General features: G+C 41.7%; 1 protein-coding gene across 1 annotated transcript in view; it reads left to right on the top strand.

Annotated features, from left to right (window-relative positions):
• Positions 1-18,905, top strand: part of LOC139745968 (uncharacterized) — a 172,783-nt gene that overhangs the window by 130,170 nt on the left and 23,708 nt on the right. Inside the window, exon 7 of the mRNA XM_071656708.1 lies at positions 11,499-11,728. Within this exon, the coding sequence (XP_071512809.1) occupies positions 11,499-11,728 (230 nt within the window). The remainder of the gene's footprint in view (positions 1-11,498; positions 11,729-18,905) is intronic.

Raw genomic sequence — 18,905 nt, 5'->3', positions numbered from 1 at the left:
ACTCAACAAATTTATACCTCTGTAATTTGAGCACTCACTCTTATCCCCTTTGCCTTTGTACAATGGCACTATGCAAGCATTCCACCAATCCTCAGGCACCTCACCATGAGTCATACATACATTAAATAACCTTACCAACCAGTCAACAATACAGTCACCCCCTTTTTTAATAAATTCCACTGCAATACCATCCAAACCCGCTGCCTTGCCGGCTTTCATCTTCTACAAAGCTTTTACTACCTCTTCTCTGTTTACCCAATCATTCTCCCTAACCCTCTCACTTTGCAGACCACCTCAACCAAAACACCCTATATCTGCCACTCTATCATCAAACACATTCAACAAACCTTCAAAATACTCACTCCATCTCCTTCTCACATCACCACTACTTGTTATCACCTCCCCAGTAGCCCCCTTCACTGAAGTTCCCATTTGTTCCCTTATCTTACGCACTTTATTTACCTCCTTCCAGAACATCTTTTTATTCTCCCTAAAATTTAATGATACTCTCTCACCCCAACTCTCATTTGCCCTCTTTTTCACCTCTTGCACCTTTCTCTTGACCTCCTGCCTCTTTCTTTTATACATCTCCCACTCATTTGCATTTTTCCCTGAAAAAATCGTCCAAATGCCTCTCTCTTCTCTTTCACTAATAATCTTACTTCTTCATCCCACCACTCACTACCCTTTCTAATCAACCCACCTCCCACGCTTCTCATGCACAAGCATCTTTTGCGCAAGCCATCACTGCTTCCCTAAATACATCCCATTCCTCCCCCACTCCCCTTATCTCTTTTGTTCTCACCTTTTTCCATTCTGTACTCAGTCTCTCCTGATACTTCCTCACACATATATATATATATATATCCCTGGGGATAGGGGAGAAAGAATACTTCCCACGTATTCCCTGCGTGTTGTAGAAGGCGACTAAAAGGGGAGGGAGCGGGGGGCTGGAAATCCTCCCCTCTTGTTTTTTTTTTATTTTCCAAAAGAAGGAACAGAGAACGAGGCCAGGTGAGGATATTCCCTCAGAGGCCCAGTCCTCTGTTCTTAACGTTACCTTGCTAACGCGGGAAATGGCGAATAGTATGAAAGAAAAGAAAGAAAGATATATATATATATATATATATATATATATATATATATATATATATATATATATATATATATATATTATCCCTGGGGATAGGGGATTAAGAATACTTCCCACGTATTCCCTGCGTGTCGTAGAAGGCGACTAAAAGGGGAGGGAGCGGGGGGCTGGAAATCCTCCCCTCTCATTTTTTTTTAATTTTCCAAAAGAAGGAACAGAGGGGGCCAGGTGAGGATATTCCAAAAAGGGCCCAGTCCTCTGTTCTTAGCGCTACCTCGTTAATGTGGGAAATGGCGAATAGTTTAAAAGAAAGAAATATATATATATATCTTTTCTTTCAAACTATTCGCCATTTCCCGCGTTAGCGAGGTAGCGTTAAGAACAGAAGAACTGGGCCTTTGAGGGAATATCCTCACCTGGCCCCCTTCTCTCTGTTCCTTCTTTTGGAAAAATAAAAAAAAAATAATGAGAGGGGAGGATTTCCAGCCCCCCGCTCCCTCCCTTTTAGTCGCCTTCTACAACACGCAGGGAATACGTGGAAGTTTTTTCTCCCTATCCCCAGGAAATATATATATATATATATATATATTATATATATATTATATATATATATATATATATAATATTTATATATATATTATATTATATATATTTTTTTTTTTTTTTGTCGCTGTCACCAAGGAACAGCGAGGGGGTGCGCAAGGTAAGATGGGGGGGGGGGGGGGGGGGGGGGGGGAAACCCACCCACCCCATACACATGTATATACATACGTCCACACACGCATATATACATACCTACACAGCTTTCCATGGTTTACCCCAGACGCTTCACATGCCTTGATTCAATCCACTGACAGCACGTCAACCCCGGTATACCACATCGCTCCAATTCACTCTATTCCTTGCCCTCCTTTCACCCTCCTGCATGTTCAGGCCCCGATCACACAAAATCTTTTTCACTCCATCTTTCCACCTCCAATTTGGTCTCCCTCTTCTCCTTGTTCCCTCCACCTCCGACGCATATATCCTCTTGGTCAATCTTTCCTCACTCATCCTCTCCATGTGCCCAAACCACTTCAAAACACCCTCTTCTGCTCTCTCAACCACGCTCTTTTTATTTCCACACATCTCTCTTACCCTTACGTTACTCACTCGATCAAACCACCTCACACCACACATTGTCCTCAAACATCTCATTTCCAGCACATCCATCCTCCTGCGCACAACTCTATCCATAGCCCATGCCTCGCAACCATACAACATTGTTGGAACCACTATTCCTTCAAACATACCCATTTTTGCTTTCCGAGATAATGTTCTCGAATTCCACACATTCTTCAAGTCCCCCAGGATTTTCGCCCCCTCCCCCACCCTATGATCCACTTCCGCTTCCATGGTTCCATCCGCTGCCAGATCCACTCCCAGATATCTAAAACACTTCACTTCCTCCAGTTTTTCTCCATTCAAACTCACCTCCCAATTGACTTGACCCTCAACCCTACTGTACCTAATAACCTTGCTCTTATTCACATTTACTCTTAACTTTCTTCTTCCACACACTTTTCCAAACTCAGTCACCAGCTTCTGCAGTTTCTCACATGAATCAGCCACCAGCGCTGTATCATCAGCGAACAACAACTGACTCACTTCCCAAGCTCTCTCATCCCCAACAGACTTCATACTTGCCCCTCTTTCCAAAACTCTTGCATTTACCTCCCTAACAACCCCATCCATAAACAAATTAAACAACCATGGAGACATCACACACCCCTGCCGCAAACCTACATTCACTGAGAACCAATCACTTTCCTCTCTTCCTACACGTACACATGCCTTACATCCTCGATAAAAACTTTTCACTGCTTCTAACAACTTGCCTCCCACACCATATATTCTTAATACCTTCCACAGAGCATCTCTATCAACTCTATCATATGCCTTCTCCAGATCCATAAATGCTACATACAAATCCATTTGCTTTTCTAAGTATTTCTCACATACATTCTTCAAAGCAAACACCTGATCCACACATCCTCTACCACTTCTGAAACCACACTGCTCTTCCCCAATCTGATGCTCTGTACATGCCTTCACCCTCTCAATCAATACCCTCCCATATAATTTACCAGGAATACTCAACAAACTTATACCTCTGTAATTTGAGCACTCACTCTTATCCCCTTTGCCTTTGTACAATGGCACTATGCACGCATTCCGCCAATCCTCAGGCACCTCACCATGAGTCATACATACATTAAATAACCTTACCAACCAGTCAGCAATACAGTCACCCCCTTTTTTAATAAATTCCACTGCAATACCATATATATATATATGTATATATATATATATATATATATAGAGAGAGAGAGAGAGAGAGAGAGAGAGAGAGAGAGAGAGAGAGAGATACATAAGTATACGTATGTGAGTAGGAGAGATGGATTATGTGTTAATTGATAAGCATGTAAAAGAGAGACTTGTGGTTGTTAATATACTGAGAGAGGCAGCTGGAGGGATGTCTGATCACTATCTTGTGGAGGCAAAGGTGAAGATTTGTAGATGTTTTTAAAAAAGAAGAGAGAATGTTGGGAGAAGAGAATGGTGAGAATGAGTGAGCTTGGAAAGGATACTTGTGTGAGGAAGTACCAGGAGAGATTAAGTGTAAAATGGCAAAAGGTGAGAGCAAATGACATAAGGGGAGTGGGGGAGGAAAGGGATGTATTTAGGGAAGCAGTGATGGCTTGTCCAAAAGATGCATGTGGCATGAGAAAGGTGGGAGGTGGGCAGATTAGAAAGGGTAGTGAGTGGTGGGATGAAGAAGTAAGATTGTTAGTGAAAGAGAAGAGAGAGGCATTTGGACAATTCTTGAAGGGGAGTAGTGCACATGACTGGGAGATGTATAAAAGAAAGCAGCAGGAGGTCAAGAGAAAGGTGCAGGAGGTGAAAAGAGGGCAAATGAGAGTTGGGGTGAGAGAGTATCATTAAATTTCAGGAGAATAAACAGATGTTGAGGAAGGAGGTAGATAACATGCATAAGACAAGAGGTAGCACAAGGAAAAGACAAAACAGGCCACATTCGTTCACACTCAGTCTCTAGCTGTCGTGTAATGTACCGAAACCACAGAGCCCTTTCCACATCCAGGCCCCACAGACCTTTCCATGGTTTACCCCAGACACTTCACATGCCTAGGTTCAATTCATTGACAGCACGTCGACCCTGGTATACCACATTGTTCAAATTCACTCTATTTCTTGCACGTCTTTCACCCTCCTGTATGTTCAGGCCCTGATCACTCAAAATCTTTTTCACTCCATCCTTCTACCTCCAATTTGGTCTCCCGCTACTCCTTCTTCCCTCAGACTCTGACACATGTATCCTCTTTTTCAATCTTTCCTCACTCATTCTTTCCATGTGTCGAAACCATTTCAACACACCCTCTTCTCTTCTCTCAACCACACTCTTTTTATTACCACACATCTTTCTTACCCTTTCGTTACTTACTTGATCAAAGCACCTCACACCACATATTGTCCACAAACATTTCATTTCCATCACATCCACCCTCCTCCGCACAACCCTGTCTATAATGCATGCTTTGTAACCATATAACATTGTTGGAACCACCATTCCTTAAAATGTGCCCATTTTAACTCTGTGAGATAATGTTCTTGCCTCCCACATATTCTTTAACACTACTACAACCTTCACCTCCTCCCTAATCCTGTAAACACTTCCACTTCCATTGCTCCATCTGCTGCAAAGTCCACTCTCAGATATCTAAAACACTTCACTTCCTCCATTTTCTCCATTCAAACTTATCTCCCAAGTAACTTGTCCCTCAACCCTGCTGAACCTGATAACCTTGCTCTTATTCACTTATTTATTCATTTATTTTGCTTTGTCGCTGTCTCCCGCGTTAGTGAGGTAGCGCAAGGAAACAGACGAAAGAATGGCCCAACCCCCCCACATACACATGTATATACATACACGTCCACACACGCAAATATACATACCTATACATCTCAACGTATACGTATACACACAGAGACATACACATATATACACATGTACATAATTCACACTGTCTTCCTTTATTCATTCCCATTGCCACACCGCCACACCTGAAATAACAACCCCCCCCCCCCCCCGCATATGTGCGAGGTAGCGCTAGGAAAAGACAACAAAGACCACATTCGTTCACACTCAGTCTCTAGCTGTCATGTATAATGCACTGAAATCACAGCTCCCTTTCCACATCCAGGGCCCACAGAACTTTCCATGGTTTACCCCAGACGCTTCACATGCCCTGGTTCAATCCATTAACAGCGTCAACCCTGGTATACCATATCGTTCCAATTCACTCTATTCCTTGCACGCCTTTCACCCTCCTGCATGTTCAGGCCCCAATCACTCAAAATCTTTTTCACTCCATCCTTCCACCTCCAGTTTGGTCTCCCAATTCTCCTCGTTCCCTCCACTTCTGACACATATATCCTCTTGGTCAATCTTTCCTCACTCATTCTCTCCATGTGACCAAACCATTTCAAAACACCCTCTTCTGCTCTCTCAACCACACTCTTTTTATTACCACACATCTCTCTTACCCTTTCATTACTTACTCGATCAAACCATCTCACACCACATATTGTCCTCAAACATCTCATTTCCAGCACATCTACCCTCCTCCGCACAACTCTACCCATAGCCCATGTCTCGCAACCATATTACGTTGTTGGAACCACTATTCCTTCAAACATAGCCATTTTTGCTTTCCGAGATAATATTCTCAACTTCCACACATTCTTCAACGCTCCCAGATCTTTCGCCCCCTCCCCCACCCTATGATTCACTTCCGCTTCCATGGTTTCATTCGCTGCCAAATCCACTCCCAGATATCTAAAACACTTCACTTCCTCCAGTTTTTCTTCATTCAAACTTACCTCCCAATTGACTTGTACCTAATAAACTTACTCTTATTCACATTTACTCTTAGCTTTCTTCTTTTACACACTTTACCAAACTCAGTCACCAGCTTCTGTAGTTTCTCACCCGAATCAGCCACCAGCGCTGTATCATCAGCGAACAACAACTGACTCACTTCCCAAGCTCTCTCATCCACAACAGACTGCATACTTGCCCCCCCTTCCAAAACTCTTGCATTCACTTCCCTAACAACCCCTTCCATAAACAAATTAAACAACCATGGAGACATCACACACCCCTGCCACAAACCGACATTCACTGAGAACCAGTCGCTTTCCTCTCTTCCTACACGTACACATGCCTTACAACTTGCCTTCCACACCATATATTCTTAATACCTTCCACAGAGCATCTCTATCAACTCTATCATATGCCTTCTCGAGATCCATAAATGCTACATACAAATCCATTTGCTTTTGTAAGTATTTCTCACATACATTCTTCTACCACTTCTGAAACCATACTGCTCTTCCCCAATCTGATGCTCTGTGCATGCCTTCACTCTTTCAATCAATATCCTCCCATATAATTTCCCAGGAATACTCAACAAACTTATATCTCTGTAATTTGATCACTCACTTTTATCCTCTTTGCCTTTGTACAATGGCACTATGCAAGGATTCCTTGCATAGTGCCAATCAGTCAACAACACAGTCACCCCCTCTTTTGATAAATTCCACTGCAATACCATCCAAACCTGCTGCCTTGCCAGCTTTCATCCTCCACAAAGCTTTTACTACCTCTTCTCTGTTTACCAAATCATTCTTCACAACCCTCTCACTTTGCACACCACCTCGACCAAAACACCCTATATCTGCCACTCTATCATCAAACACATTCAACAAACCTTCAAAATACTCACTCCATCTCCTTTTCTTGTTATCACCTCCCCATTATCCCCCTTCAATGAAGTTCCCATTTGTTCCCTTGTCTTATGCACTTTATTTACCTCCTTCCAAAACATCTTTTAATTCTCCTTAAATTTAATGATACTCTCTCACCCCAACTCTCATTATGCCCTCTTTTTCACCTCTTGCCTCTTTCTTTTATACATCTCCCAGTCATTTGCATTATTTCCCTGCAAAAATCGTCCAAATGCCTCTCTCTTCTCTCTCACTAATAATCTTACTTCTTCATCCCACCACTCACTACCCTTTCTAATCTGCCCACCTTTCACGCTTCTCATGCCACAAGCATCTTTTGTGCAAGCCATCACTGATTCCCTAGATACATCGCATTCCTTCCCCACTCCCCTTACATCCTTTGTTCTCACCTTTTTCCATTCTGTATTCAGTCTCTCCTGGTACTTCCCCATACAAGTCTCCTTCCCAAGCTCACTCTCACCACTCTCTTCATCCCAACATTCTCTCTTCTTTTTTGAAAACCTCTACAAATCTTCACCTTTGCCTCCACAAGATAATGATCAGACATCCCTCCAGTTGCACCTCTCATCACATTAACATCTAAATGTCTCTCTTTCGTGCGCCTATCAATTAACATGTAATCCAATAACGCTCTCTGGCCATCTCTCCTACTTACATACGTATACTTATGTATATCTCTCTTTTTAAACCAGGTATTCCCAATCACCAGTCCTTTTTCAGCACATATATCTACAAGCTCTGAACACCCCATGTACACCAATTATTCCCTCAACTGCCAGATTACTCACCTTTGCATTCAAATCACCCGTCACTATAATCCAGTCTCGTGCAACAAAACTACTAACACCTTCACTCATATGCTCGCAAAACACTTGCCTCTCATTATCTTTCTTCTCATGCCCAGGTGCATATGCACCAGTAATCCCCCATCTCTCTCCATCCACTTTCAGTTTTACCCATATCAATCTAGAGTTTACTTTCTTACACTCCATCACATACTCCTGCCACTCCTGTTTCAGGAGTAGTGCTACTCCTTCCCTTGCTCTTGTCCTCTCACTAACCCTTGACTTTACTCCCAAGACATTCCCAAATCACTCTTCTCCTTTACCCTTGAGCTTTGTTTCACTCAGAGCCAAAACATGCAGGTTCCTTTCCTCAAACTTACTACCTATCTCTCCTATTTCTCATCTTATTTATATCCACACACATTTAGACACCCCAATATGAGCCTTCGAGGAGGATGAGCACTCCCCGCGTGACTCCTTCTTCTGTTTCCCCTTTTAGAAAGTTAAAATAAAGGAGGGGAGGGTTTCCAGCCCCCCGCTCCCGTCCTCTTTAGTCGCCTTCTACGACACGTGGGAATGCATGGGAAGTATTCTTTCTCCCCTATCCCCTATCCTCTTATTCGCATTTACTTATATATCAAGGTTTTTGTTGTTGTTTGTCAGGTGTTAGTGGTGTTGAAGCATGGAATGATTTGATGGATGAATGTAATGAGTATTTTTCTTTGTCCTTGTCTATTATTTCTTACAGGAAGGTAGATATGGTGTCTAGGATGAAGACTATGAGGATGTGTTCTGTTGAGTTGTTGAGTATTTTTGCTTGTTGGTTTCTAATGCTACTGACAGTGAATTGCAATACATTTATTTTGTTGCTGGGGTTCTGTGGAACAGAATGGTTTATATGTGAAGAGTGGGAGTGTGCATTCTGTGATATTTGTTGTTAGTATATGCTGGAAGAGAGGGGGTTTGTGATGGGATTTTGTGAGTTGCTGTCTAAGCAGTTTCTGTGTTTCCATTGTTTTGAGTAGTCTCTCATGGATGAGAGTGATGTGCTGTAGTGATGATACCACTGAATGCAGTGGGAGTATACTATGGAATAGGGCTTTTTGGTCATAGGCTCTGGCACGGTGAGCAAAAGTATATTGGAGGTCCAGGGTTAGGGTTAATTTCACTGACTTGCATTAGAAGTAGGGATAAATTAGAATGAATTAGAATGATGTGGTATACAAGCTGTCAATGGACTGAACTAGGGCATGTGGAATGTCTGGGGTAAACCATGGAAAGGTTTGTGGTGCGTAGTTGTGGATAGGAAGCTGTGGTTTTGATGCATTACTCATGATAGCTAGAGAATGAGTTTAAGCAGATGTTGCCTTTCTTTGTCTGTTTCCTGGTGCTACCTTGCTGATGCAGGGGGTGGCATTGCTGTTTTCTGTGGGGCATGGTGGAATCAGGAATGGATGAGGGTGAGCAGGTATGAATATGTATATGTGTTTGCATATATATATGGTGATATTTATATGTATATATTTATATTTATTATACTTTATCGCTGTCTCCCACATTAGTGAGGTAGTGCAAGGAAACAGGTGAAAGAATGGCCCAACCCACCCACATACACATGTATATACATACACGCCCAGACACACACATGTACATACCCATACATTTCAATGTATAGGTATTAAGAATATATGGTGTGGGAGGCAAGTTGTTAGAAGCAGTGAAAAGTTTTTATCGAGGATGTAAGGCATGTGTACAAATAGGAAGAGAGGAAAGTGATTGGTTCTCAGTGAATGTTGGTTTGCAGCAGGGGTGCGTGATATCTCCATGGTTGTTTAATTTGTTTATGGATGGGGTTGTTAGGGAGGTGAATGCAAGAGTTTTGGAGAGAGGGGCAAGTATGCAGTCTGTTGTGGATGAGAGCGCTTGGGAAGTGAGTCAGTTGTTGTTCGCTGATGACACAGTGCTGGTGGCTGATTCGGGTGAGAAACTACAGAAACTGGTGACTGAGTTTGGTAAAGTGTGTGAAAGAAGAAAGCTGAGAGTAAATGTGAATAAGGGCAAGGTTATTAGGTACAGTAGGGTTGAGGGACAAGTTTGAATTGAGAAAAACTGGAGGAAGTGAAGTGTTTTAGATATCTGGGAGTGGATTTGGCAGCGGATGGAACCATGGAAGCAGAAGTGAGTCATAGGGTGAGGGAGGTGGCGGACGTTCTGGGAGTGTTGAAAAATGTGTGGAAGACGAGAACATTATCTCGGAAAGAAAAATTGGGTATGTTTGAAGGAATAGTGGTTCCAACAATGGTATATGGTTGCGAGGCATGGGCTATAGATAGAGTTATGCGGAGGAGGGTGGATGTGTTGGAAATGAGATGTTTGAGGACAATATGTGGTGTGAGGTGGTTTGATTGAGTAAGTAATGAAAGGGTAAGAAAGATGTGTGGTAATAAAAAGAGTGTGGTTGAGAGCAGAAGAGGGTATGTCGAAATGGTTTGGTCACATGGAGAGAATGAATGAGGAAAGATTGACAAAGAGGATATATGTGTCAGAGGTAGAGGGAACAAGGAGAAGTGGGAGACCAAATTGAAGCTGAAAAGATGGAGTGAAAAAGATTTTGAGTGATCGGGGTTTGAACATGCAGGAGGGTGAAAGGCGTGCAAGGAATAGAGTGAATTGGAACTATTTGGTATACCGGTGTCGACGTGCTGTCAGTGGATTGAACCAGGGCATGTGAAGCATCTGGGGTAAACCATGGAAAGTTCTGTGGGGCCTGGATGTAGAAAGGGAGCTGTGGTTTCGGTATACATGACAGCTAGAGACTGAGTGTGAACGAATGTGTCCTTTGTTGTCTTTTCCTGGCGCTACCTCGTGCACATGGGGGGGGTTGTCATTTCATGTGTGGCAGGGTGGTGATGGGAATGAATAAGGGAAGACTATGAATTATGTACATGTGTATATGTATATGTCTGTGTGTGTATATATATGTATACGTTGAGATGTATAAGTATGTATATTTGCATGTGTGGACGTGTGTGTATATACATGTGTATGTGGGTGGGTTGGGCCATTCTTTTGTCTGTTTCCTTGTGCTACCTTGCTAACGCGGGAGACAGCGACAAAGTATAATAAATGAATAAAATAAATGTACTTGTATGTGCATGTACGTATGTATGAGTGGATGGGTCTTTCTTTCTTTGTTTCTTGGTGCTACCTTGCTAACGCAGGAAACGATGGTCAATTATAATAGATGAAAATATGAATTGATTAAATGTCTGAGTGTGATCCATGTTATGGCGCAGTGGTCAGGGACTGCTCCATTCAGGAGGGGGGATATGTGAAACCCTTTTGGGGCTGGAAGTTCTTGAAAGGTATGGCTCCAGTTGGCAGCATCTCAATCTTTTCTTGGGTGTAGGCTGGAGGCTGCTATGGAGGGATGTACCTTCATTGTCCTTTGTGTCCACATGCTTCTGAATGGTCTCCATATATTGAACACAACAGGGCATTAGTTTGTTTTTCAATCATGCAAAAAATATGTTGATTGGTTAAAGAGGGAGGGAGTATTAGAAATATTGAACATAATATAGAATTTAGGCCTCTGTCACAACTTCATTGGGGAGAAAAAATCCAGTTGCAGGAATCTGATGGACTTGCTGGAAGTGTTAAAAGTATTTATATTTATTTAGATGGAGAAGCTTGTTGCTGTCTCCTTGTTATTCTCTGCAAGTCTCTTTTATTAAATGAAGTATATTTTTCAGATCTGTGACACCTGAACAAGCATTCTATGGTGGTGAGATAGTTGGGGAATCAGCCATAAAAAATCTGAAGGAAGTTGGGATGGAAGTGACTCACAAGTATGTGGTCGATAACCGTGGACCATGGAGAGTGAATGAGCTGGAGGTAGAGATCTTGTGGCCACATCAGGTGGAGAACAATAAGGAAAAGGGAAAATGGCTTCTTTATATGACTGATTTGCCTTCTGTTGATGGTGAGTTGAATTTTTTACACCCTGGTTTGTTCATATTTTGCAAGTAGTACCTACAGGTTTTGTAGTTAAAGTATCTCTTAGTATTTTCAGACCCAACAAATCAGATGAGGAGAAAAATGTATGGTAGGTTTTAAAGTTGAAAAACCTTTTTCCTTCGAGGCAGTGCCCCACAAGTATTGAGAGAACATCTCTTAGTAATATAAGTGGCTTTAGCTTGTTCATCCTCTTATTCAGTGAGGAGGTAGCAGCATAATTCACCCTCTGCAAATGACTGGTGCTCACAGCAAAATGCTCATCACATCAGGCTTTACTCCCAGTCAGTCAGCAACCATCAGCAGTCTGCTATCACTGGATCCACCTCCTACCAACTGCTTGAAATTAACACATTTTGTAGATCCTAGGTGCTAGTCTAAGATGGTTATAGACAAGAAAAATGTTTTTCTAAAAAAGGAAGAGAGGGCTTAGCAGGATGAAAAAAACACAAAAATTGCATTTGGGACATTGCTTCATAGATATTTCTCTTCTTTGTAGTCTACCCTGCAAATATTGAATATTTAGAGCATATCCACATGAAGGGTGTTAGAGGAAATGCCCTTCACTTAAAACTAACCTCGAAGCAAAGAACCTTTAATGATGAATTGGAGGAACTATGACAACAGATTTTCTTGAAGAGGAACACCCAGAGCCACAGGAAATATCCATCATGTCAAAAACTAAGGTACCAGTCAATAAATATGGGAGAAGGATGTCAAACACCTTCCCGATTTCTTTGAATGAAACTTTAGAGAGGAAAGATTAAGTTGAGCAATTGAGGGATGATCAAAATACACATAAATGGAAATGCTCACTGTTTGTGTAACAGTTTAGCACAGGGTCCCAGTTAGTTAAACCTATGCATCATACCATTTTAGTATGCATTACAGAAAATCCACTGAAAATACAGGTAAATCCTGAATTGTCCATGAAGGTAGAGAACCAGAACAGATCTTTGTTATCAAGGAAAAGTTTTGAGACTCTATGTAAGTAAAATTATCCCTGGGGATAGGGGAGAAAGAATACTTCCCACATATTCCATGCGTGTCTTAGAAGGCGACTAAAAGGGGAGGGAGGAGGGGGCTGGAAATCCTCCCCTCTCGTTATTAATTCTCCAGAAGAAGGAACTGAGAAAGGGGGCTAAGTGAGGATATTCCCTCAAAGGCTCAGTCCTCTGTTCTTAATGCTACCTCGCTAATACGGGAAATGGCAAATAGTATGAAAAAAAATGAAGGTAAAATATGGATATGTTACTCAAAGGTCTTTGTTATCAAGGTAAAGCTTTGAAACTATATGAAGGTAGAGTGTGTCAGTATTACTCATAGTTATGCATTATAGATAGGTGCATGGAATTCATAGTATGTCATTTCTAATACAGTATATAAAAAAGAGATTTCAGAACAACAAGCAGCTTGAAATGCAGCTCAGGTATTTGTATAAAGAAAAATGTTTATTCTGCTTGGAATTTCGGTCCCAGGAGTGTAAAGATTGAACATTTTGTGAATTTCCATAGGATCTGAGAGAAATACTAGGTGCAAGGCTTACTGTAATGGATAAAAAAGGCTACTGTTAGGCTAATTTACTTTCTGCAGAAACTGAGGTCACTGGTTAATATAAACCTATTAAGATATTGTAAAGGTTCTAATTAGGGCTGAAAGCTTATCTCAGGGTGTGGGGAAAGAGGGCAACCAGTTCATCAGTAGGACCAGAAAAGTAAATTTCACTTTTCTCTTTACCAAGGCATATTAAAAGAAAAAAGTTCCAGTAGGATTTATGTTTCAGCTATGTTTGGAGATGGAACCAAGGGAGAGATATGGAAACACAGCTAAAAACAGCAAGAACAACAATAACAGTGCTTTATTAGGGAAACTACAGTTGGTAAGGTTGCCCAGATTGTGGTAAGAAGATTGGAGAAGGGCATAATAGGAGACATGCGGTAATGTAAAAATTCATGAGGTAAAGCAGAAGCCCATAAGAGAGGTGCATAGCTGCTGGATCCACGAGACAATACTGTATGAGGAGGGATGTGGTGGATGTCATTTGTGTGTGTGTTGTGGGAGAACCACAGACATGGGTATAGGTTCTGTTGTTACAGCTGCTTTGCATGGCAGGTGGAGGCAATGTCCCATGCAAGTCTTGCAGAAAGTGGTCATCAGAGATGAGGCACTACAGACGTCTGCCAGGATGATGAAAGGTCAGGAGTCATGTTTGGAGGAGTCTTCAGGTACTTGTTTTATGGAGTAAGACAACTACCTGACTCATTTGCTTGCAGTGATGCCCAGGTATATAAGATTTACGTCAAAAAGGCATCGTAGTAAGAGGCGTTGTTACCTGAAGAGTAGGAGACATTACCATTTGGTACAACCAGGAGAGGATGGGGCTTTTGTCATTAAGGTTGAAGGTGGCTTGTTTAGGTTGAAATATGCAGTCTGTAATCATACTATTCTTGTGGACTGTGTGAACTTGGTGAGGTTGGGCAGTCTGTAGAAGACAGACAACTATTTACAGGGAAAGTTCAGGTCAGCTGCTATATGTGATAATTACGGCAGGAGCTTGCCTGAGGTTGCCACTCATTACATAATGAATCTTTTGGGACCTGGCAAAGATAAGAGGGAAAAGTAGCAAGTGTGGGGTGCTCCTGGGTGGATGATGGGGGCAGGATTATGACAACAAAGGTTAGAGAAAGTTGATAGTTAGCTTTGTACAAACTTGTCGAAAAGTCTTTCTCAGTCAGCTGTAGGGGTCACCAGTTTAGCAGTTTTCTTATGTTTGGTGTTGGAACTGACAGATGGACCTGGAAACATATGTAATAAAAGCAACAACAATGCTTTCTTTGGGTTATGTACAGTGGTGGTCAAGCCTTAGGGTAATGAGCTACTGATGGACCCACAAGGAAGACTGCCACTTATAGGAGAGTCACTGCAAGGGCCTTGTTTAGTTAAAAGTCATAGCAGGGAACTTGTGGGTCTGAAGCAGGTTGACAGCTTGACTGATTGCCTTCACTGATCCCCTGGCATGTTACCTGGCTCAGGGGAGGAGTTTAATAAAGTGCAAAAAATAAGAGAACAACAAGGAACATCAGTGAAAGGGAAAAAGGAGAGGTGATAACAGCTAGTGATGAAATGAGGAGACGGAGCGAGGATTATTCTTATGGTCACCTCCACCTGGTATATATATATATATATATATATATATATATATATATATATATATATATATATATATATATATATATATGTATACCACATCGATCCAATTCACTCTATTCTTTGCCCTCCTTTCACCCTCCTGCATGTTCAGGCCCCGATCACACAAAATCTTTTTCACTCCATCTTTCCACCTCCAATTTGGTCTCCCACTTCTCCTCGTTCCCTCCACCTCCGACACATATATCGTCTTGGTCAAGCTTTCCTCACTCATTCTCTCCATGTGCCCAAACCATTTCAAAACACCCTCTTCTGCTCTCTCAACCACATTCTTTTTATTTCCACACATCTCTCTTACCCTTACGTTACTTACTCGATCAAACCACCTCACACCACACATTGTCCTCAAACATCTCATTTCCTGCACATCCATCCTCCTGCGCACAACTCTATCCATAGCCCATGCCTCGCAACCATACAACATTGTTGGAACCACTAATCCTTCAAACATACCCATTTTTGCTTTCCGAGATAATTTTCTCGACTTCCACACATTCTTCAAGGCTCCCAGGATTTTTGCCCCCTCCCCCACCCTATGATCCACTTCCGCTTCCATGGTTCCATCCGCTGCCAGACTCACTCCCAGATATCTAAAACACTTTACTTCCTCCAGTTTTTCTCCATTCAAACTTACCTCCCAATTGACTTGATCCTCAACCCTACTGTTCCTAATAACCTTGCTCTTATTCACATTTACTCTTAACTTTCTTCTTTCACACACTTTACCAAACTCAGTCACCAGCTTCTGCAGTTTCTCACATGAATCAGCCACCAGCGCTGTATCATCAGCGAACAACAACTGACTCACTTCCCAAGCTCTCTCATCCACAACAGACTTCATACTTGCCCCTCTTTCCAAAACTCTTGCATTCACCTCCGTAACAACCCCATCCATAAACAAATTAATCAACCATGGAGACATCACACACCCCTGCCGCAAACCTACATTCACTGAGAACCAATCACTTTCCTCTCTTCCTACACGTACACATGCCTTACATCCTCGATAAATACTTTTCACTGCTTCTAACAACTTGCCTCCCACACCATATATTCTTAATACCTTCCACAGAGCATCTCTATCAACTCTATCATATGCCTTCTCCAGATCCATAAATGCTACATACAAATCCATTTGCTTTTCTAAGTATTTCTCACATACATTCTTCAAAGCAAACACCTGATCCACACATCCTCTACCATTAATATATATATATATATATATATATATATATATATATATATATATATATATATATATATATATATATATATATATATATATCCCTTGGGATAGGGGAGAAAGAGTACTTCCCACGTATTCCCTGCGTGTCTTAGAAGGCGACTAAAAGGGGAGGGAGCGGGGGGCTGGAAATCCTCCCCTCTCGTTTTTTTTAATTTTCCAAAAGAAGGAACAGAGAATGAGGCCAGGTAAGGATATTCCCTCAGAGGCCCAGTCCTCTGTTCTTAACGCTACCTTGCTAACGTGGGAAATGGCGAATAGTATGAAAGAAAGAAAGAAAATATATTATATATATATATATATATATATATATATATATATATATATATATATATATATATATATATATATATATATTATCCCTGGGGATAGGGGATTAAGAATACTTCCGACGTATTCCCTGCGTGTCGTAGAAGGCGACTAAAAGGGGAGGGAGCGGGGGGCTGGAAATCCTCCCCTCTCATTTTTTTTAATTTTCCAAAAGAAGGAACAGAGGGGGCCAGGTGAGGATATTCCAAAAAAGGCCCAGTCCTCTGTTCTTAGCGCTACCTCGCTAATGCGGGAAATGGCGAATAGTTTAAAAGAAATATATATATATATATATATATATATATATATATATATATATATATATATATATATATATATATATTTTTTTTTTTTTTTGTCGCTGTCTCCCGCAGTTTGCGAGGTAGCGCAAGGAAACAGACGAAAGAAATGGCCCAACCCACCCCCATACACATGTATATACATACGTCCACACACGCAAATATACATACCTACACAGCTTTCCATGGTTTACCCCAGACGCTTCACATGCCCTGATTCAATCCACTGACAGCACGTCAACCCCGGTATACCACATCGCTCCAATTCACTCTATTCCTTGCCCTCCTTTCACCCTCCTGCATGTTCAGGCCCCGATCACACAAAATCTTTTTCACTCCATCTTTCCACCTCCAATTTGGTCTCCCACTTCTCCTCGTTCCCTCCACCTCCGACACATATATCGTCTTGGTCAATCTTTCCTCACTCATTCTCTCCATGTGCCCAAACCATTTCAAAACACCCTCTTCTGCTCTCTCAACCACGCTCTTTTTATTTCCACACATCTCTCTTACCCTTACGTTACTTACTCGATCAAACCACCTCACACCACACATTGTCCTCAAACATCTCATTTCCGGCACATCCATCCTCCTGCGCACAACTCTATCCATAGCCCATGCCTCGCAACCATACAACATTGTTGGAACCACTAATCCTTCAAACATACCCATTTTTGCTTTCCGAGATAATGTTCTCGACTTCCACACATTCTTCAAGGCTCCCAGGATTTTCGCCCCCTCCCCCACCCTATGATCCACTTCCGCTTCCATGGTTCCATCCGCTGCCAGACTCACTCCCAGATATCTAAAACACTTCACTTCCTCCAGTTTTTCTCCATTCAAACTTACCTCCCAATTGACTTGATCCTCAACCCTACTGTACCTAATAACCTTGCTCTTATTCACATTTACTCTTAACTTTCTTCTTTCACACACTTTACCAAACTCAGTCACCAGCTTCTGCAGTTTCTCACATGAATCAGCCACCAGTGCTGTATCATCAGCGAACAACAACTGACTCACTTCCCAAGCTCTCTCATCCACAACAGACTTCATACTTGCCCCTCTTTCCAAAACTCTTGCATTCACCTCCCTAACAACCCCATCCATAAACAAATTAAACAACCATGGAGACATCACACACCCCTGCCGCAAACCTACATTCACTGAGAACCAATCACTTTCCTCTCTTCCTACACGTACACATGCCTTACATCCTCGATAAAAACTTTTCACTGCTTCTAACAACTTGCCTACCACACCATATATTCTTAATACCTTCCACAGAGCATCTCTATCAACTCTATCATATGCCTTCTCCAGATCCATAAATGCTACATACAAATCCATTTGCTTTTCTAAGTATTTCTCTCATACATTCTTCAAAGCAAACACCTGATCCACACATCCTCTACCACTAATATATATATATATATATATATATATATATATATATATATATATATATATATATATATATATATATATATATATATCCCTGGGGATAGGGGAGAAAGAATACTTCCCACGTATTCCCTGCGTGTCTTAGAAGGCGACTAAAAGGGGAGGGAGCGGGGGGCTGGAAATCCTCCCCTCTCGTTTTTTTTTGATTTTCCAAAAGAAGGAACAGAGAACGAGGCCAGGTGAGGATATTCCCTCAGAGGCCCAGTCCTCTGTTCTTAACGCTACCTTGCTAACGCGGGAAATGGCGAATAGTATGAAAGAAAGATATATATATATATATATATATATGTATATATATATATATATATGTTGCCTTCACTGATCCCCTGGCATGTTACCTGGATCAGGGAAGGAGTTCAATGAAGTGCAAAAAACAAGAGAACAAATAGGAACATCAGTGAAAGGAAAAAAGGAGAGGTGATAACTGCTATTAATGAATGAGGAGGAGACAAAGAATTATATCCTTGATGTTAGTGAGGGTTTGGATAGCTATATTGTTGATAAAATTTGTAAACACCTCCCGGTCTGGTCCACATAATAAGTTTATGATACGCTCCTTGTCTGGCCTGTACGCATCCGACCTCCCCTGGTGATGTGATTATTACCTGAAAGTGCACTTGGGA

This window comes from Panulirus ornatus, chromosome 63 (assembly GCF_036320965.1).
Source record: "Panulirus ornatus isolate Po-2019 chromosome 63, ASM3632096v1, whole genome shotgun sequence".
In the NCBI taxonomy this organism is placed as follows: Eukaryota; Metazoa; Arthropoda; class Malacostraca; order Decapoda; family Palinuridae; genus Panulirus; species Panulirus ornatus.
This window is presented reverse-complemented; position numbering and strand designations above follow the sequence as displayed.